Source organism: Ambystoma mexicanum, chromosome 14 (genome assembly GCF_040938575.1).
Source record: "Ambystoma mexicanum isolate Mex_15411 chromosome 14, UKY_AmexF1_1, whole genome shotgun sequence".
Classification (NCBI taxonomy): domain Eukaryota; kingdom Metazoa; phylum Chordata; class Amphibia; order Caudata; family Ambystomatidae; genus Ambystoma; species Ambystoma mexicanum.
Window position 1 is genome coordinate 565,241,813 of NC_090940.1, and position 22,169 is coordinate 565,263,981.

General features: G+C 47.8%; 1 protein-coding gene across 2 annotated transcripts in view; it reads left to right on the forward strand.

Moving 5' to 3' along the window:
* The window catches only part of CPSF2 (cleavage and polyadenylation specific factor 2), a 246,260-nt gene that overhangs the window by 169,674 nt on the left and 54,417 nt on the right, over positions 1 to 22,169 (forward strand). For both annotated transcript variants that reach the window (XM_069637927.1, XM_069637926.1), the window contains exon 12: positions 5,611 to 5,836. In XM_069637927.1, coding sequence (XP_069494028.1) covers positions 5,611 to 5,836 — 226 coding nt within the window. The remainder of the gene's footprint in view (positions 1 to 5,610; positions 5,837 to 22,169) is intronic.

The window sequence follows — 22,169 nt, forward strand, 5'->3', positions numbered from 1 at the left end:
AAGAGCTGAGGTTCTCGAAGGTTGAAGGGAATAAACACAGAAATGAGAATTCGCCCTAACAATTTTACACACTGTTTTTAGAATTGGAGTGTAAATTAAATTAGAAGTGTAAAAATGATCTGCCTTTGCATGATTATGCACACCGCACTGGAACTCTGAAAAATTCAATTGTGCAATTCTGGCTTGCTCTCACTGGGGGCGAGGGGGCATAATTTGTTACAAAAGATGAATTCTCAATTGCAACTTAGTTTTCCATCTTATTAATTCTACAATCCTAAAATCCTTGAAAAAGAAATATGCACAGTGCTTCTGTTTGCTCCATGAGCATCTACACACAACATAGCAGAAGCCAAATGGAAAGAAGCCATTCCTTTTATCACAGTGTGCGGTTTCCTTTTTTGAAAAAGCTTCGGAGAAATACATTCTGTTTCAGAGGCTTTTCTCCATGGCTTGCAATTACATCCATGTAGATAAAAAAATCAAAAGAAGCGTTCTAGTTTTTGCCAAGTAACTTTAACTGCCTTCTGCTCTAAACTTGTGTGTAAATGTACACCGTGTTAGGTAAGAATTTGTAGAGTGCAACTGGTGTGGTACTTTACAATACTTATCTCTTGGTATTTAGGTAACACACCTTTTAATATAGGCCTCTACTACACAAGTTGGTAGAGTGACTGAGCAGCCAGGCTTATTTTCAGAGGTAATGTGAGCTATAGAGCTGTACAATGAAATCATTAAATTCAGGTATCCAAGTAAACTCTTGACACGCTTAGTTATAGTATACATATTTATTTATATAAACACAAGGATAACTAGACAATCTTTAAAAAGCAGCAACTAATAGTAACATTAATATAAAAGTTAGGATTCAGTTCAACAAGAGAAATAACGTAGGTGAGTACACTTTTCTTATGCTAAACATATTCCAGCACACTGAGTGACATCATTTGAGGTCAGTAGTAACACTTATTTGTGATCACCATTACAATTTTGAGTTTCAAGGAGGGAAAAGTCAGTTCAGAACATACTTGATACGTAATAAAACATGTTCGATTTTCCCAGAGGGATGTAGGCTGTCTCTTATCCCAGCAGTAAGTGTTCAACAATTAAAACCTGTAAGGGAACAAGCACTGCCAAAGCCAATGGGTTCAGAAGAGGAGCCCTTGGTGAGCTAAGACAGTGAATGGGCCAGTTCAAAGTTCTGATGGACTCTTCTTAGAACAATGCTTTAAAATAGTCAGTAGTTCAGTAGAAAATCACAGAAGCTCAAGTGGAGCCACCTTGAAGAATCACAAGCTGCGAGGCCAGTGCAGGTGATTTTAGGCCAACTCAAAAAGGTTTAAAATGGTACTCCCCAAGCTAGGAAGCACCACAAATGGCACAAGGTAGATGTACCCCAAACCCAACAGTACCCGAGAATTGAAGAATTGGTTCCAGTTTGATGCCTTCCTATTGCATTGTAGCAGACCATCTTGGTCGTGGTGGCAAAAGGGAGGATGTCTGGTGGGCAACTGCGGCAGCACTCGAGAGAGGGACTCTGCAGCAATGGATTCTCTTTGATTGTGGCCAGAGAACAACGCACAACTCTGGTTGGAGGTTACTTGATCCCTCGGTCCTGGACTCTGGTGAGAGGACTCTGGATGAGGATTTCCTGCTTCTGTAGGGTCCTCTGGATGCCCACGAAGAGGATGCACACAATGATGGTCCGGGGTCCTTGGGTATTGGGATTCTGTAGCCTTGGAAAGTCACAGCAAGTCGGGAGTTCTGCCAAAATAAAGCTCGTCTCAAGGATAGTTGGTCCCACCAGCCCAAGGGAGGAAGTCAGCCCTTGCGGGTCTTCCCAGTTGAAACGAAAACGGGGTCAGGACAGCTGCAGGGCTTCACCGGGCACATTGCGGTCCAGGCGGGTGCTGCTGGCGTCTCTTCACGTCGTCTTCAAGGGATGTTGTCCTCCGGTGGTCGACTCTGCCTCTAGTCCCAAAGACCTCACCTTTCAAGTAAGTTTCCATTCATTTAAAGCCCTTGGGCTGTCAATCACCCAGCAGGGTGGCTGTCCTCCTGGATGCAAAAGAATCCTATGAAAGTATTGAAAATGCACATTGAAACCTCTAATCAGTTACTATAATGGGAAGGTGCTTCCCACTGTATTGTATGGTTTATAATTGTATAATTTGGATTGGAAAAAGCTGATGATGCACAGAAAGCACCTTTTGGAAAAAACATTTAGGATGTCGCATGTCCACTCCAAATGTCCTGATCCTTCATGAGCTGTCCACTGTGAGAATTTAGGAAGGAGTGTGAGTCAGTTTTGGAGAACGCTGGCTTAAACAAGAGCTGTCTTATCAAACTTTCTGAAACACTTTCTGAAGATGTAACGTTGGAACAATGGAGTAGTGATCAAGATCTGCTGTGCAGATATTAAATGCATCGTAAACTGGCGAATCAGTACAGACCCTACCGGAACCTTCCAGAATATATTGTAAAGTTCCCAAATTATAAATATCAGTTAATAAGGGAGAATTTTAATTTCTGTGGTAATTCCCTTTAACCTTTTTCCCTAATAGTTTAGAGACCTCCAGCTCTTTTGCTGGACTCTTGGCTTTTTAATTTATACTCCTGAGTGAGTGGGACTTTTTTCTCACTCCCTCATGCATTTTCCTGACAAAGATTTTCTGTGTTTCTTACTGTTTTATGCAGTCTGGTAAACTCCATAGGCATCTACTTTTTGATTTGTGACACACAGTACCTTTTGTGCAGTGCCACTGAGAAGTCTCTTGGACTTCTCTTAATGTTCAACTACATTTTCTTGGGTGAACTACTGTTCCTAAGAGTAGTAAGATGACCCCAGCCTTACTTACCTTTACTTTATGGGCCCAGCACGCACCACCCTATGTGGAGTGCTGGTGGGGTTACATAGTAATTCCTTTAACCCATTCCTCAATTAACATTTTGTCACACTAACTCTCTTGACTGGCTGGTTACTTGTTAGTTTCTTTTAGGCTTTTACTCTGTTGTTTGCATCAGGTTTGAGTCCTTTGTGTGTTTTGCCTTGGGCGGGCTTCAGCATTGGAGCCCACCCAAGCTCCAGTGTGTCTGGAAAGGCAGGAAATGAGGTAGGGTCCCGAAACCTCCCTGTAGGCTGGCCGGCTGTCCTGGAGGACAGCCACACTGCTGTGCGATTGATAGCCTAGCACTGTGAATGAATGGGAACTTGCATAAAAAGTGAGGTTTTTGGGACTAAGGAGAGTCAACCACTGGAGGACAATATCCGAAGCAGAAGACAAGGCGCCAGAAGCACCCTCCTGGACCGCAAAGTGCCTGGTGAAGCCCTGCAGCTGTGCTAACCCCGTTTGCGAATCAACGGGGAAGACCTGTATGGGACGACTTCCTCCCTTAGGCTGGTGGGACCAACTAGCTTCGAGACACTCTATTTTGGCGCAATCCCCGACTTGCTGCACATTTCCTAGGCTGCGGAAGCCCCAATACCCCGGGTACCTCGACCATCTGTGAGTGCATTGTTTTCCAAAGTCTGAATCCGGCCAGATCTTTGTGGGCATCCAGAGGACCCCACAGAAGCAAGAAATCTGCATCCAGAGTCCAGGACCGAGTGATCAAGGAAATCCTAATCTGAGTTTTTCGTTCTTCATTGGCGCTGAGAAAAAGGCGCAAAACCAAAAGTCGCTGATTCGTCAGAAATCTATTGCTGCTGAGTCCCTTTCTCGAGTGCTGCTGCAGGGGCCCACCAGACGTCTTCCCTTTCATCACCACGACCAAGGACCAGGAACAAGGGTCTACTGCATTGCATCGTGAAGGCAACCAGCTGGAACACTTTCTTCATTTTCAAGGTACTGTGGGGCTTTGGGTATTATATCAGTTTGCGATTTGGGGTGCTTCCTATCTTTTGGGAGTGCGATTTAACCCTACACTAAGTTGACCTCAACTTACCTGCATTAACCTTACAGCTTGTGCTTTCTAAAAGTGACTCCTGTTGAGTTGATGTAATTTCTCTTTTGAACACTGGCTATTTAAGAAATAGAGCATTAGAACTTTGACTTTGTGCGTTGACTTTGGCTGTCCTGGCTCCCTAAAGGTCGCCTTCTGAACCTATTGGCTTCGGCAGTGTGTTCTCTCTTACAGGTTTTAAATGTTGAACACTTTAATGCTGGGATAATAGACTGCCTTCATCCCTTTGGGAACATCTGACTGTTCTTATCACTTATCAGTCTTTTGTGATCTAACACTAATATTCCTTCCTTGAGAAATCAATATTGCCAATGTGATACTATATAAATGCTATACTGACCTCAAATGATGTCCCCTTTGGGTGCTGGATCATGTATAACATATGAATAACTTACTCACCTGCTTTATTGTTCACTTTTTGAATTGAATCCTAATTTGGGATTAATGTTACAGCTAATTACTGCTTTTTAAAGAATGCTTTAAATATCTTTATGTATAAATAAATACATAATGTATTATATAACGGTGTACGTATTTACTTGGATACCTGTATTTACTGGGTTAATTTCACAGCTCTACAACTCACATGACCCCTTTTTAAAATGAGCCCCGCTGCTCAGTCACACTAACAACTTGTGTAGTACCGGCCTAAATTAAAAGGTGTTACCTAATACCAAGAGACAAGTCTAGTGTAGTCCTAAACCAGTTAGACTGCACTCATTCTTAACTAACAGTGGCTCAAGATGCAAGCCTGGAAAGTGAATGGTTCGAGGACAAGCTGATGGGAGGCCGGGATACATCCCCAATCATGTTGGGACTACAATATATTTTAATTATGGAAGTTATTTCTGATGTTGAGGGAGTGAAGTGAGGATTTGATTGTTTGTGTATTTTAACGTGTATGAGACTGTTTTAATATAAATGTTGAAGTTTTTTAAAAACCGATGACACAGTAAAACAAAAAAAAGGAAGCAAAGTGGGGAAGTGATGCGTTACTGTCTTTGGAACCGGAAGATCTGGACCTTAATCTCTGCTCCCTTGTTTTCCTAAAATGGCTTGATCTTCTGCCCCAGGTATCTTATGTGCCATTGTGTTGCACTACCTTGGGTAAAATCTAATTTCTTCAGTGCACTTCAATGAGCAACTTTAACCTTTCCATAGTTTAAAGTTCTTGTAGAGAGTAAGCCCCATCATGGAACCTAGCGGTAGCTAGGCAGCCTCTCATTTATTTGATAACTTCTATGACTTGCAATTTTGCTTGTGCCTGGTATTTACTCCTTTAAAACCTGGAATCCAAAGGTGGGCCAGCAGGAAATACTTCCCACAGTGTGTGAAATTTTCCAAGAACCTTGTTTCCCCCGGCTAAGGCATATTTTTCATGCCTGGTCTGTTAAATCTGCTTGTATACTCCATTCCATTTGCCTCGGGTTGTCGGAAGAGTAGCCTCTATTGTACATACCCATATGCTTCTAAACTGTCACTACAATTTTGATTTTGATGAGTGTTATTTTTGCAAAATTCAACTCCCTTGCCCCTTTTGAGCTTTGAATATTCAACAACATGACCCCTTCAATCCAGTTCCATATATCTGCTAAATCTCTAGGTTTATCTTCACTCAATGTATTGTTTCATATTTGTGTTTGTATCCAGAGCCCGTATTACCTACATAGACTATGAAGGGCGTTCGGATGGGGACTCCATTAAGAAGATTATCAATCAAATGAAACCCCGGCAGCTGATAATTGTTCATGGGCCCCCAGAAGCCAGTCAGGACCTTGCAGAGTCATGCAGAGCCTTTGGAGGCAAAGATATCAAAGTCTACACCCCAAAACTGCACGAGACCATAGATGCAACCAGTGAAACGCACATCTACCAGGTGAGGAAAAAAGGATTTACTATGGTTGTAGACCGCACATTCTGAGACTGTCCTAGACTTTGTGTTTCAGAGTTATGTTATGTGATATCTGTTATGGCAGTTTTTCTAAACTCTTTTCATGGGTGTCATTTTTTTTCTCCAGCATGGGGTCTGGCATGGATTCACATGCTCATGAATATTCCCCGTCGTCAGGCTGGGAATCCTCGGTAAAGAAAAAACCAGTATCAGTTTCGTTTCTGATCTGTCTTTCGTAGTAATAACCAATCACTGGTCTCTGCGTCATACTGACCACAGCCAATGACTGCCCTCTACCTAAGCACCGCCTCTGGCAGCCATCTTCAGATTTTTACCGCACGTTCATGTGTTGGGATCCTCGTGCTATTGCTCTCGAGCGTTAGTGCTATTTTTTTCACGTTTTTTCTCAAAAACTTCGTTTTTTTCGGTCAAAAGAGCCTCAAGCTCCACCGACTCTCCATCCGATCAACGGGGACCCGTTTCGGATTCGTCTGCGCCCCTCAAGGGTGAAGATTTCGTCGAGCTACGCTTTTGAAAGGACTCCAGAAGTTTATCAGGCCCGTCATGGCGCAGGAGAAGGGAAGCTCGACGCCCGGAAAGCTGTTCAGGGTCTGCCCTGGATGCCAGCTGCAGAACGTCTTCAAGGAGGACGAACACTCTTTTTGTCTTTACTGCCTACATGAGGACAAGACGCACGTGGAGAAGGACTGTGCGTTTTGCGGCAACATGTCGGAGCGGACCATTAAGGACCGCCATCAATGTCTCGCCAACTGGCTAGAAGGGAAGAGCCCGTCCGGCGAAAAGAAGAGGAAGAAATCCGAGTGGTCTTCTAAGACCTTTGAGGACGCCCCGGCGACGGGGGTCCAACATAAGGCCAAGCACCGCGAGTCCGCTGGCACCGGGAGCGCCGAACGGTCGGGCTCTACGGGCGCCAGGCAGGGCGCACCCTCCCCGGCACCATCAACCACGAGCCAACGCTCTGGGTCGGGTAAGAGGAAGGCCGAGCACCCGGCGAAGCTCCTGGAGAGGCCCCGGTCGAGCTCGAAGGCGGAGGGGGAGCGAGGCAGTGTCCCCCCCCCTCAAAGATAAGGCGGTGAGCGCACCTAAGGTGGTGAAGGCCTTAATCCATCCGGCCAAGCCCTCTATCGAAACTGTCGCGGCGGCCCTGGCTCAGCCTGTGGAGGCTACACCAGTGGTGGCGACCTCGGGGCTCAGAGTCTCCCTGCCACCTCGGAGGGAGTCCTCTTTTGTGCCCATCGATAGGACCCCCGCGAAATCCCCCGTGGGGAAGAAAAAGGGGGGGCAGGGCGTCGTAGATTCGGTCTCAACCTCGGAGGAGGAGCTGGTCGAGGTCTTAAGCCACGGCCTCGGCGTGGAAGAAGACCGGCCCGTCGGGATGGATCCCGACGCAGGGGACGACTACATCGTCGAGGGTACCGACGGGGCCCCTGATCGCCCGTCGGATTCCCCTCTGCCAGCGCCGCAAGACAACTCGGCGGCCATTTTGTTGGCTATACAGTCCTTATGCTCAGAGATAAGGACGAGACTACCGTTGCCGACGGAACCTCTCCCGTCGGGGGACCCAGAACCGGGACCTTCTGGTGTTCCCCCTACCAAGAAAAGAAGGATCCACCCTCCACCTCTTTTTCAGCCGTCGCGCCCCTTCCAGCCGTTCTCCCCGTCCACCCGAGGGGATGATACGGGGACTGACACGGCAGCGACGGGTACGGACGACGAGGTATACGACGAGGATGTACCGTCGTCGCCTCCCACCAGGGCTTCTCCGCCCGACGAGATTGGATCGTTCCACTCAATGATGGCCAGGGCATCCGAGCTTTTCCAACTCTGCCCTGAGGAGAAGAAGAAGGAAGGTTTCCTTTATCAGCGGCGCGAGGCCAAGAGGAAGACGGTCCTCGCGGTGCCTCTATTGGACGACATTTGGGATGAGGGCCTCACCCTCCTCAAGAACCCTTCCACGACGCCAGCTAGAAGAGACCGGTACGAGAAAAAGTACCGGGTCCCGGACACGGCCCCCCTGTGCCTCCGGGCGCAGCCTACCCCGGACTCCGTCGTCTCCGCGGCGGCCAGGAAAAAAGCGGGGGGGGGTGCGGCCTCCACATCGACTTCCCCACCGGACGGCGAGGGAAAGAAATTGGACGCTATGGGACGCAGAGTCATCTCGTCTGCAGCGACGACGATTAAAGCTGCCAACGCCTTGGCTATCGTGGCCCGATACGACAGGGAGCTCTGGTACAAACTGGCTCCCCTGCTGGACTTCTTGCCGGACGACAAGAGGGCAGAGGCCCTGGAGATCCTGCAGGAAGGTGAGGTGGCTTCGGACCACGCCATTACCGTTGCGACGGACATCGCCGACACTGGGTTCCGCCAGTTGGGCAACGGCGTTTGCCTTAGGCGGCGTGGATGGCTCAAGGCTACGGACGTCCGTCAAGACGTTCAGACCAGAGTCCTGGACATGCCCTTCGATGGGAACAACCTGTTTGGGAAAACGGTGGACGATTCCCTTCAGGAGACGGCCCGGGCCCTTGGAGTTCTGCAACAACGACGGACGCCCTTTCGGAGCAGCGGAGGCAAGGGCGCCTCCAAAGGTTCCGGCGGCGGTTTCTCCTCCTACCGTCAAGCGGCCCGCTCGTCGTCTCAGGAGGCCTACAGAGGACGAGGCAAGTCTGGCGGACCCCGCCGTCGTCGCCAAGGACAAGGCGCTAAAGCCTCGTCGAAGCAGGATTGAACCGGCCGGGGGGTCGGGCCCCCACCGAAGCACCCCGGTGGGAGGCCGGCTGGCGAGCTTCGTCAGCGTGTGGGAGTCCATCTCCACCGACCGTTGGGTGCTGGACGCCTTGGCCCGGGGCCACGCGCTCGAGTTTCAAAGAAAGTGTCCGCGCGTCCCCCCCGTGGCCAGGAAAGAACTTCACGTCCCTCAACTTCTCCTGGAGGTGAAGGCGATGCTCAAGAAGGGCGCCATCGAACTCGTCCCAAAGAGGCTTCGGGGCTCCGGAGTCTACTCGAGATACTTCCTCGTGAAGAAGAAGACGGGGGGGATGGCGCCCCATCCTGGACCTGCGACGTCTGAACAAGTTCATCAAGGTGCAAAAGTTCCGGATGGTCACCCTCCAGCACGTCCTGGGTCAGCTGGAGGAAGGAGACTTCCTGTCGTCGTTGGATTTGGAGGATGCCTACTTCCATATTCCCATCTTGAAGGGGCACTGAAAATTCCTCAGGTTTGTGGTCCAAGGGCGTCATTACCAGTTCAAAGCCCTCCCCTTCGGTCTATGGTCGGCACCCAGGGTGTTCACCAAGTGCCTCGCACCGGTGGCGGCTCAGCTGCGCCGCGAAGGGATCCACGTCTACCCCTACCTGGACGACTGGCTCATCCGAGCCAAGACAAGGGAGCTCGCCATGGTTCACACGGCAAGGACCGTCCAACTTCTCACGGACCTGGGATTCTCCGTGAACTACGCCAAATCCCACCTGGTACCCGCGCAAGACACTCTGTTTCTGGGAGCGAGGCTCAACACAGTGTCCCTTCTGGCCTCCCCGTCGGAGGAGAGGACCAGGACCATCCTGGGCAAGGTGCAGCGGATGTTGGTGGCCGACGCGGCCAAGGTGAGGTCCATCAAGTCCCTCCTCGGAATGATGTCTTCCTGCATCTACCTCATTCCCATGTGCAGGCTCCGGATGCGCCCGTTGCAGGAGTTCCTGGACGTGCGCTGGATCCAAACGACGGGCAGCTTCGAGGAAAGGATCACACTCGACGATAGTTTCCGACGAGCGATCCGGTGGTGGGGCACCCGCGCACATCTGACGGCGGGCATGGACTTCCAGACCCCAGCCCACCAGGAGACAGTGACCACGGATTCCTCCCTGGAAGGGTGGGGAGCGCACACCGGAAATCTGCACGCAAGAGGCCTTTGGCTCCCGACGGAGAAATCCTTACATATCAACGTCCTGGAGCTCCGTGCAGTGTTTTGGGCCCTCAGGTCCTTCCTTCCGTCCCTCAAGGGCAAGGTGGTGAGGATCTTCACCGACAACACCACCACCATGTTTTACATCAGCAAACAGGGCGGAACCAGGTCCCCAGCACTGTCCAAGGAGGCGCAGGACCTGTGGCATTGGGCAGTCGCCCAAGGGATGTTTCTGGTGCCGTTTCATCTGGCAGGGATAAAAAACACCATTGCCGACTCACTCAGCAGGGAGCTGCGCTCGTGCCACGAGTGGGAACTACGGCAGGATCTAGTGGATTGCCTCTTCCGACGGTGGGGCACACCCCAGATCGACCTGTTCGCGACGGCGACGAACTCCAAGAGCCGGAGGTTCGCCAGCAGGTTTCCCCAGGCGAGGAGCATGGGCGATGCTTTCTCGTTCCCCTGGGAGGGCCTGTTCCTCTACGCGTTCCCTCCTTTGCCACTGCTAATCCGGCTCGTCAACCAGCTCAAGAGGTCACGGTGCAGGATGATCCTCGTCGCACCTGCGTGGCCGAGGCAGATATGGTTCCCGGACCTTCTGGACTTGTCAGCGTCCCCGCCAATCAAGCTGCCGGTGGACGCGGATCTGCTCTCCAGGGAAGGAGGCGCCATCCTCCACCACGACCCGAAATCGCTGAACTTGCAGGCCTGGCTCCTGCAGCGCTAGAGTTTGGAGGATACGACATACCGGCCGACTGCAGAGAGGTTCTTGCAAAGGCCAGGGCGTCCTCGACTCTTAAATGCTACGGACACAAATGGAAGAGGTTCTCTGTCTGGTGCCACGCACAGAAGATTAACCCTCTACGGATTACGGCTCCCCAAGTACTGCCGTACCTGCTGACGCTGGCCAAAGCTGGACTGGCACACGCGTCCATCAAGATTCATCTTGCTGCGATCTCCCGATACACCAGAACCACGGGGCGGACGTCCTTGTGGTCTCATCGTCTGGTGAAAGAGTTCATGAAGGGACTGTTCAGATCGTTCCTGCCGGTGAAGGCTCCGGCCCCGGCGTGGGAGCTCAACGTGGTGCTGACCAAGCTCATGGGACCTCCGTTCGAGCCTCTGCACTCGGCCCCGTTGAAGTTTCTGTCGTGGAAAACAGCGTTTCTTGTGGCCATCACCTCCGCACGACGGGTGGGAGAGATCCAGGCCCTTTCCTGCAAGGCCCCGTACTTGACTTTTCACGACACGAGGGTAGTGCTCAGGACGCACCCCTCCTTCATGCCCAAGGTACCGTCGGACTTCCACCTCAACGAACCCTTGGTGTTGCCTGTATTCTTCCCGTCGCCGGCTGAGAGAACTTTGCACTCGCTGGATGTGGCTAGAGCGCTGAAGTTCTACGTGGACTGCACGAAGTGTTTTCGGAAGACGTCACAACTCTTTGTGAACTTTGGACCTGTCAATCAGGGGAAGGCTCTCTCGAAGGCTTCCATTTCCAGATGGCTCTCCGGCTGTATCATGTGCTGTCATCGGTTGGCAAACCGACCGCTGCCTGGCCGTCCGAGAGCCCATTCCACCAGAGCGATCGCAGCTACCACGGCGTTCCTCTCTGGTGTGCCCCTGCTGGACATATGCAGGGCTGCTACGTGGAGGTCGACGCACACCTTCACGAAGTTCTACTGCGTCGATCGGGATTCCAGGGAGGAGTCCAGGGTCGGCCAAGCAGTGCTGCGCAACCTGTTCGCCTGAGGTGAGCCTGGTGAGGAGGTAAGATGCTTAATGTTGAGTTTGATGCAATGCTTAATGTTGAGCCTTTGCCACCTCCCGTGGTTGTGCATGTGTGTACTGCTATGTATTCTTTATTCATGAGCATGTGAATCCATGCCAGACCCCATGCTGGAGAAGGAACAAGTTACTTACCTGTAACTGTTGTTCTCCAGCATGGGTCTGGCATGGATTCACATGCGAACCCTCCCGCCTACCCCTCTGCGGCTCTTCACTTGGTCATACTGCCACTTCACGTGCTTCCAAATCTGAAGATGGCTGCCAGAGGCGGTGCTTAGGTAGAGGGCAGTCATTGGCTGTGGTCAGTATGACGCAGAGACCCGTGATTGGTTATTACTACGAAAGACAGATCAGAAACAAAACTGATACTGGTTTTTTCTTTACCGAGGATTCCCAGCCTGACGACGGGGAATATTCATGAGCATGTGAATCCATGCCAGACCCATGCTGGAGAACAACAGTTACAGGTAAGTAACTTGTTCCTTACTCTCCATAGTGTATTTTTAAAGTTATCCTCTAACAACTTATTGGCAATAAGTGCCTGTTGTTGCTGGGTTGCCCTAGGGGCCCCCCTTTTAACTTTCTTTTGCTACCCTTGGGTGAACTACAGTTCCCAAGGGTAGAAAGGATCTTTGGATCCCTTTTTACGTTTTATTCGGTGAAGCCAGTACACCCCACCTTATGTGGAGTGCTGGGGATATGCAATGTGTATCCCCATTCACACTAAAACTTTAACAATTCTGTTACAGGAACGAGCTTACCTTCAATGGCTGGTGGCAGTGATACCTTGTATTAATTTGGTGCAGTACTGGCACTTAAGGGTGCTCATTTTACCAAAATGGCCCTGTCTTCTTTTTTCGCCATTTTAGTGTTTCTTGTCATTTCTTGTTCCTTCCCCTGACATCCAGGGTGGGAAATTCCTTTGTGATTTTTATCTTCGGCAGGACTCCCCTAGACTCCCTGCCCAGCCTCCAGTCTGTGAGGGCAGGAAGTGAGGGAGGAGTCCAAAACTCCCCAGCCCTTTGTCTTACGCCTGGCTTGAATGGGGCCAAATCCCAGTGGGGAGGCTGGCTGTCCTGATTGGACAAACAGACTGCCCCTTCTTGTAAAATACGGGGAGAGAATGCAGAGGTCGTGCTGTAGTTTCAGATAAATACTGTGAACCTGGGAGCTGAAGAAAGGTCGACCACTGGAACCGAAACCGAAGAGGAGGAGGAGGAGGAGGAGGAGGATGATGAAGAAGCGGCTGAAATTATTTCCAGCAACCGGAGAGCCTGCTGTTTAACCATGGCCTGCTGTAGCCCTTCCTTCCAAACGACCTGGCGACTCCGAAAACGACGGCCCATAGCCTGGTAAGACCCACTAGACTCAAGAAGACCTGCATTTTGAACCATCCCATGCGCTGCTGTGACCTTGCGTTGCTGCAATACCCTGGGACCTAGAGCCACTGTGCGGTGCACAGTCTTCTGAATTCTGAATCTCGCTGATACTTCGTGGGCATCCTGGTGGATCTGTAGAGACACAAATCGAGTCACAAAAGTCCCCTCAACAGAATGCTGGGCCTTTGAAACGACGAGAATTCAACAGCAATTCTGTCTTTTTCTGTGCTCCTTGAAAAGGCGCCAAATCTGCAGAACCGCATTCAGCCACAAGGGGAAATTTTGCCTAGAGCCTTCTCCATCAATACCCTGCTGCAAAGTCCCTTCCAAGGTCCTGTTTTCAGTCACCACAACAAGGAATCCACTGACCGGGTATTTAGCTGCTGACCCTGAAGTCCTCCTGCTGCAAAATGTTCTTCAATGCTGAGGTACTGTGTTGGCTTGGGTGTATACTTACCGTAAGTCTCAGGATTTCTTTGTAGCTGTGGGGTATTTTCTGTGATTGGGAGGTCTCTCGTCCAATGCACCCCGTCCCACTGCTAGAATCCTGCTGTGGTGTCTTCTGCAAAGTCACTGGACCCTCTTCTAACCCTAGAAGTGAAATACTCGCCTGTTTTCCCAGTTTTCCTAAGGAACTCTGACTTTAACTACTAAAGAACCTATGCTGACACTGTCTGTTGCTCTCTAGTCCCTAGTGACCCCCCTTCTGCCACTGTGAACACTCATGCTTCAAGAACCAGGGAAAGACTTTTGAAAGGATTGGGCCTTTTGCCTGGAAAAGAAAAGAAGTGTTTAAAAGTGACTGACTTGTAAAGAGTTGGTTGGTAACTGTAACACTAAGAGTGAACAGTTACAAAAGTTCTTACTTATCTTGGATGTGTGATGCACTATTCTCAAAAGTATGGTTAACATCTTTCTTTCCTTAGAAACCATTTTGCCATTTTGTAGAAAGTAGATGTGAAGGTAGATTACTCTCCTGTGGTTAGGTTGTGCCTCTTCCCAAAAGTAATATGTTGGTTTCACCAGGTTATTCCTGTTAGGATACTTGTATGAGTGTCCCCCATCATATTAGTCCTGTTTGGATAATTGTACGAATTCCCCCAACTGGCTCTTGCTTCCCCTGACTTGCTGCTAGCCTGTCCAGAATAAGTCTGCATAAGCTTGTTGCCTACCTAGAATAACTTTGAGTCATTCAGTAAAGTATAAAATTGGGTTTTACTTTTCCCATCCTTGTGAGGGTAAAACAGTGTGTGAGATTTACTTACCTTAAGTTAGCTGTGTGCCATCTAAAAAAAAAGTTACAAGAGTTACTGCTTATATCAATCTGTTTCACTGATCTCAAAAGCACCTCTAATTGAATATTACATCCTTAGGTTTTACTCGCCTAGTATAACTCTGTTATCACAAAAGTAGTTGTAGGTTTTTACTGTACCTAGAGTGTGTTCCACTATTCACCAAATGTATATTGTCCTGTTCACTGATTATTTGATTTGTACTGAGAGTCACTGTACAACTGGTAGGGCCTACTGCCCTTGCATTACTGAATATAATTGGGAAAGAAACCATTGGTCTTTACTCCCCAAGAATAGGTGTGACCTATACTGAATGTGTATGAAAAGGTTTTGACTTCCTTAGAACTACTGTCGGGGGTTCCAAATAAGGTTTATACTTTGGTCTGTGTACCTTCAAGTATAGTGTTCTGTTTTTATATTGTGATTTCATATAATGTGTTAGTGCTTACTTACACCTAGATTTATCTGGGCCTACCTGGATTTAAATAAATCCTTTATTTTGACAATACAAAGTGTTTGTGTTTCTTTGGATCATTTGTATTACAATTTCATATGTACTGATTCTACAGCACTCTCTCCCTCCTAAGATGAGCCCTGGCTGCTCTGTCTGCGCTACCTTGTACTCGGGTGATACAGCCTTATACTAAGAGTGGAGTCTTGTACTGCCTCAGTTGAATGGTTTTACTAAGCCCTGGGCTTAAGAAAAACTGCCATACAAATATGGCACAAAGAAACACTGATGAAGTGATGCATTGTAAAACTACATGCATAGGTAAAGAGAATTCTTTAGAAAGGTACGCACTATTATAAGTGATAAACACAATTCTATAAACCAACACAATACTAATGGTAAGTAAACCAAAGGATAAACCTTATTTAGAATAGCAGTGTGCAGTTCATAGTGAGTAAAACCACATTAGTAGACTTTTAGAATGATGTATGTAATTCATGGTAAGCAGACCTATTGGTAATAAACTAGGTTGCATATTCAGTTTCAGGAATAATACATAATATAACAGTGTTACATGTAACTTATTCTTCTTTCAGGATTGATAGTTACACCCATTTTGCATAGTGGAACACCATTCAAAGGTAAGCAATGACTTATGAATCACTTTTCAAAATGGAAGTATGCACTTCGAAGGTAAGTAAGAACTCCGTACTTAACACGTTTAGAATGACGTTTAGAATGGCAGTAGGCTATTCATGTTGAGTAAAACCCTGTTGGTAATACTCTTCCACTTATTCTATTTCAGGAATATGTAGTTATACCAATGTTACTTTTTAGACTAGTGGAACACAATTCTAAGGGAAGCAAGTTAAGACTTTTCAGAAAGGCAGTAAGCAGTTTGAGGTATGGAAAACCTAATGTTAAACATTTGGAATGGCAGTAGGCTATTCAAGGTGAGTAAAACCCTATTGGTAATACGTTTGAGGAATAATACAGTAATACCAACTCTGTTACTTTCTAGAATAGTGGAATACAATTCAAAGTTAAGTAAATAACTTTGTGTACCTTTCAGAATGGCAGTACGCAATTCACAGGTAAGTAGTAACACTGTCACTTATTCTATTTCAGCAATAACCAGTGAGTGCACTAACCAATAGCAAGTAAGTACTTTGCAACACTTGTTATATTTTCTAGTCAAAGGCCTTCTACTTTAAAAGGCTTTCCCTATTCTAAGGCATGAGTGATCTGAGGCAGAAGGGGGACTCTGGTGGTCCAGGGGCCAACAGTAGGCAGGTCAGGATAAGGCATAGATGCAGGAATGTCTAAGCTTCAGAGGATTTCTCATCCAGTAAGTGCAGAGTTAGTAGAAAGTGTTCAGGGACTTCGTAGAAGGCTCTCTAGATGTGTTATGTTGGGCCTGGACAAACTGTATCCGCGAACTGACAACTACACGAACCACCAAACTAGCCAAACCGGAGCGACAAGACTTTAGGTAAGCATTGCCCTCAGCCACACAGTACCTCAGCATTGAAGAGCTTGCAGATGGACGCCTTCATGATGCAGCAGCACAGGACCTGGTCTCTGGATTCTTGGTCATGCTGATGAAAGAAAGGACACTGGATCGGAACTTGCAGCAGCAGTCGACAGAAAAGGCTCCCAACAAAGGATCCTTTGGTGCTTCTCGCGGCTTTGTGGATTACTTGGGCACTATAGACCGGAGACAGTGTATTTGATAAGGAAATCCTAATGGGCCCTTGCACCAACTGTTTAAAACTCATTTTGACATCTTTTAGTATAGTTATATCTTGTGTTTAAGTTGGAACCCTAGATCCTACAGCCGTTTGTTCCAATCCCAGTCTATTACTTACAAATAAAGGTATTGAACTGCACTCTTCAGTTTCTGCTTATACTGTGTCACAGCTCTTGGTGAGTGTTAGGCCGATTTTTCATATTTATGCCAAATTCCCTCTACCTCTGAGACCCACAGCATCTTTGATGGACTCCCAGATTTGTGTCTGTTCTCCTGAATGAGGGGAACTTTTTCCCCTGTCAATTTTTCTCTGACCATGGGAACCCTGTTCATTACGTTTTTACTTTATTTTATGGAGTCATGCTTCTATATTTTCTAAAGGTATCTATAATTTACTTTTGCAGCACACAGCACCTTTTGTGCAGTGTTACTGAGCGCCTTTTCGGCTTTGATTTTTATATTTATATTTTCCTTGTGAGAACTACTGTTTGCAAGGATAGGGGGATATCCTTCTTACCTTTTCTTTTGTGAGATCAGCACACACCACCTTATGTGGAGTGATGAGGGTTATACTATCCCCTTTTTTTTTTACTGCGCCTGTAACATTTCTGTTATAGTGACAAGCGTACCTGAATGGCTGGTGGCAGTGGGCTGTTCTACCGACTTGTGTATTTTTCCTACCCTGTGTTCACAGCCACGGTAATACACAGAAGGGTCACCATTGATCCAAAATGGTTGCTCTTTTGTCGCCATTTCTTGTGTGCTTGGCCTTTCTTGATCATTATTTTGCCATCTTGGGTGGGGGAGGTCCTGGTTGGACATTTGTCTTCGGCTGGAATCCTTTGTGAAACCCGCCGAGGCTCCAGTGTGTCTGTGGACAGGAAGCCGGGGAGGAGTATGAAACTTCACTGTTCTTTGTCTTCTGGTATGCCTGCCTGGAACCAGTTCCAACTGGGAGGTAGGCTTTCCTGAAAGGACAGCCACTCCCCAAAGTTTGAATTTTGCGTGACTGTTGATTGGCTGGGTTCCTAGATAAAGGACGAGGATCCTGAGGCAAAAGACAAGTCGGCCACTGGAACAGAAGAACCGAAGAAGACGGCCAGAGACACCTGCATCCGCTTCCAGCAACCGGAGAAGCCTGCTGAAGTAGTGCTGCTGTCCTGACCCTGTTTTCAAATCGACTAGGAAGCTCCTAAGAGAACGACTTCCTCCCTTGGACTGGTGGCCATAATCGGTCCTACGGTGACCTTCCGGTCAAGCCATCCCATGATGAAGTGCAACCTTCCTGGGCTGCAAACCGCCAATAGCTTGAGTGTAGTACATCGTCTTGCTGCGAACAAACTGTCCCGGAACTTTGGTGGACACCTTCCAGACCTCCAGAGGCAAGATCTCCCTCCTCAATGTCCCAGCACTAGAGTGCAGGATGAAGCAAGCGAGGAGAATTGTTCGGACGAGAAAGGTTCTTTATTGGAGTCTGTGAAAAGGCGCCAAAACCACAGGCCTGTGTTGGAGCACAAAGAATCATTTGCTGGAAGCCCGCTCTATCACGACTGCTGCTGCGAATCCCCCCCCCCCCCTCCGCAAGAGTCCCTCCTTTCATCATCACGACCAAGGAACAGGAGACCTGGTCCACCATTGCTGCATTGTAAAGGCATACAGCTGCAACTTCATCTGTCCTAAGGTACTATGGGGACTCGGGTTAATCCTTGCCTAGAGTCTTTCTGTCGCTCCTTTTGTTTCTGGAATGCTGATTCCGGTGTTTGGGTGTTCACCCATGCACGGTCGCCCAGGTCTAATGCTTGTGTGCGTGCAGGGAGCCTTCCTGAGGTCCCGTAACTCTTTTTGCCCCACAAAAGCTTGATACATACTTATACTGAAGAAACCTTTGAATCTTTGCCTTTTCTACAGCTGTGCCTTACCTGCTTGTTAGGCAAGATATGGATTTAGTTACTATATGGATTTAGTAACCCTTCAAGACTACACCAACCTTGACCTCTTGATATTGGTAGCCCACCTATTGGTATATGTCTGCACTACACATGTTGGTAGAGTGACTGAGCAGCCAGACTTATCTCAAAAGGGGTAAACGTGAGCTTTAGAGCTTGTAACATTGAAATCCACAAATGCAAGTAACCAAATAACACTTATACTCAAGGTTTTCTAGTAAAATAATTATTTATTTAGCGGTCCATTTTAAATAAGCCTTCTTTAGAAAGGGCAATGTGCAATAATAATACTTCAAAATAGGTTCTCAGAATCAATTCAAACAAGTAGATACTCTTTAGAGATGCTTCATACACACTTCGTACACCCTGAGGTGACATCACTAGCTAGGACAGTATTGGCATTTATACATCACTTGGCATTTGGTAAAATTCTGATGTTGTAGAAAAGGAAAAGGTTACTGGAAGGAAAAAGGTCAGCGGTTTCTCAGAGCATGTGAGCGGTTTTAAATCCCCCAATGAAGTCTAGATTAAACCTTTCCCAGCAATACTTAGTAAAACCAATGTACCACCTATGAGGGACAGTGGGAACCAAAGTCAATTGATTAAAAGAGTCTGCCGGGAGCCAGGACAGCCAAACTCAATTTGAACAATGTCTACGGAGCTGAGGCACTTCTTTAGATAGCACAAAAGTCTTGCACAAAGTTAGAGAATTTGTAGAAAATCACTGTTGGTCCACAAGCTGTTAGGCTTGTGAAGGGTAGAGCTGAAACCCACTCTACAAAAAGCAGCTACTGCAAGTTTCGAGTGAGATAATGCAAGCTATAGACGAAAGAGGTAAGTATCCCTTAGTCAGCACAGTACCTTAGGTTGGAAGAAGAGGATCCAGCTGGCTTCTGTTCTGGTTGCAGGGATACAGATCCCTGGGTTTCTGGGCCTCAGTCATGGGGACAAGAGGGGGGACGTCTGAAGGACTCCTGCACTGCAGTTTGAAGGTCGGTGGCAGATACAGGCCCTTTTCAATTCAGCAGCACTTCCTGGTTTCAACTTCCAGCAAATAGCATCACCGCGGATCTTGGTCACTAGATGGGCTTCCTTCACTCCTGGAGTCCAGAAATCTGGTGAGGTGACTCAAGCTAGTGTCGTCCTGCTTCGGGAGGGTCCTCTGGATCTTCCTGGAGTTCTGGTCTGGCTTAAAGACGATGCATTCGACTAAGGATTTCTCAACCCCTGGGACTCTGTTCAGAATTGGAGCTTCAGCACCGAAGCAGGGCTTCACCAGGCAGTTCAAGGGTCCAGGTGGATGCAGCAAGCTTCTCTTCACGATTCCTTCGGATGTTTCGTCCAGTGGTCAACTTCGCCATCAGTTCAAGAAACCTCGCCTTTTATGCAGGTTTCTCCCATTCATGCACAACCTAGCTGTTACACAGCAGGGTGGCTGTCCTGCAAGGACAGCCAGCCAATCGGCACTGGGTGCATTCAGGTAACCAAGGACAGTGAGTTTGGAGCACCTCGCTTCCTGCCCTGCCAGACACACTGGAGCCAGAGGCGGGTTTCAGTACTATAGCCCGCCAAAGGCAAAACGAACAAAAGGGTTAAACATGGTCTGGCGCGCAGAGTAAAACCCAAGAAAGATCTCGCAAATAAGAAATGGCGAAAAAAAAAAAAAACAAACACTGGGGACATTTTGACACAATCGACACCCAGGGGTCCTATACTGCAGCTGAGGATTCAGCCTGTGGTAAAAATGCACAATGGTAGGAAAAATTAAACCACTGCCCCCAGCCATTAACTGTAGTGAGGGTAACATAAACATGTTTACATGAGTGTGTATGAGAAGGGGCTACTAGGTAACCCCCAAGCACTCCACATAAGATGGGGTGTGCTGGACCTATATAGGCAAAAGGTAAGTAAAGTCAATTTCACTTAACTATTCTTGGGAACAGTAGTTAACCCAAGAGAAGGTATTTAAGCCTTATGAGGAATCCCAGGGACTTCTCTGTGACACTGCACTGAAGGTGCAGTGTGTCACAATACAAAAGTAGATGCTTATTGAGTTTGTCAGACTCCAGAAACAAAGAAACGCAGAGTCCAAATCAGATCAACAAAACATGAATGAGTGAGAAAAAGGTTGGTTAGGCATAATTGCATGCAGTACCCTCTGGGACTACCACATACAATTAGGACTACAGGTGTAAGCAAAACCAATCTTTGGTATAAGTCTGTACCACACAGTTTGTGGTAGGGAGCTGAGCAGCCAGGCTTATCTCAAGAGAGAATGTGAGTAGTACAAGGATGTTGCACAGAGGTCTTACAATCACAGTGGTTCAAGTAGACACTTGAGGTTTGTTGGTAAAACACTTATTAATTTATTACACAGTCATTTAGAAAACATTCACTAGAAGGAGGAAACTTAATATTATACACAAATATACTTCAATACATTTCTGAGTAAATTAGGCTCCCCGGAAATGGGAGCAAAATGGCATTTCAGTTACTTTGAATGGGAGTACAAATGTACAAGTTAATAGAATAGATCACAAATACTTTCTTAGGCAGTGCAAATAGTTTCAGTACACTAGAGGACTCCATTCAGTTCAATAGGTCTAGGCCAAAGTCAATGGGATAGTGCCTTGGATAGGAAAGAGCAGTTTGTGTAGTAAACAGGAAAGTTTTTGCCAATCTCCTCAGAAGTAGTTTGTACGAAAAAGAATCATATGTTGGGTCACAAGCTGATTAGGCCTGTAAATTGGGAATGTTTCACGAACTTTCACCGTGAGAGGTAAGTTCTCTCAATCGGGTTGGCATTGTACCTTAGTATGAAGAAAAAGATGCAGCTGAAGGAGTTGGTTCCTGCAGATCTCACTGTTCCTGAGCCTCAATCGTGGGCACAAGAGGGAGGACGTCGGGGGGAGGGGGGGGGACTCCTGCACAGGGACGGGTCAAACAAGCTGGCAAAATGGAAGATCTTCGGTTCGAGTAGCTGTTGTCGAGCACACAAGCTGGTTTCCTTCCCCCCCTGGTTAATCCTAACCAGCTCTGAGAATGGTATCCAGGTGGCTTACGAGTTAATTGGTCCCACCGACTCAAAGGAAGAAGTCGTCCTTGAAGGGGCTTCTCTGTCGAGATGAACTTAGCGATTCTGAACTGCAGCAGGGCTTCACCGGGCAAACCAACGGTCCAGGAGTTGCATCAGCCATCCTCTTCCAGCTAGTCTTCGGTTCTTTGGTTCAAGTGGTCGACTCTGCTTTCTAGTCCAAGAGACTTGCCTTTTAAACAGTTTTCTCCCTTTCATTCCAGCCTAGCTGCCACTCTCCCAGCAGGGTGGCTGTCCTTGCCAGACAGTCAGCCAGCCAATCACACCAGAGTGCATTTGGGTCTCCTAGGAGACTAAGCACAGGGAGTTTCGAACACCTCCCTCACTTCCTGCCCACCCCAGACACTCAGATGCCAGAGGCGGTTTTTAGTCCTAAAGCCTGCCAAAGGCATAGAAACAAAGGACCAAACCTGGTTTGGCGCGCAGAGACAAACTCTAGAAGGATCTTTCCAAAAATAAATGGCGAAAAAAGAAGACTGGGACCTATTTAAACAAAAAGGGGCTTAAGGCACCATCTTGAAAAACATGGCTCCCGCCATTTTTAGCTACCGGTGTTCGCAGTCGGGAAAAATCACAGTAGTTCATTGTAAAACCTCCTCCACCAGCCATTTTGATAGGAAAGAGTAGCATTTGACTGCTACATGAGGTTCTAGACACAGGGGTAACCCCTCCAGCACTCTGTAGGAAGATAGTGTGTGCTC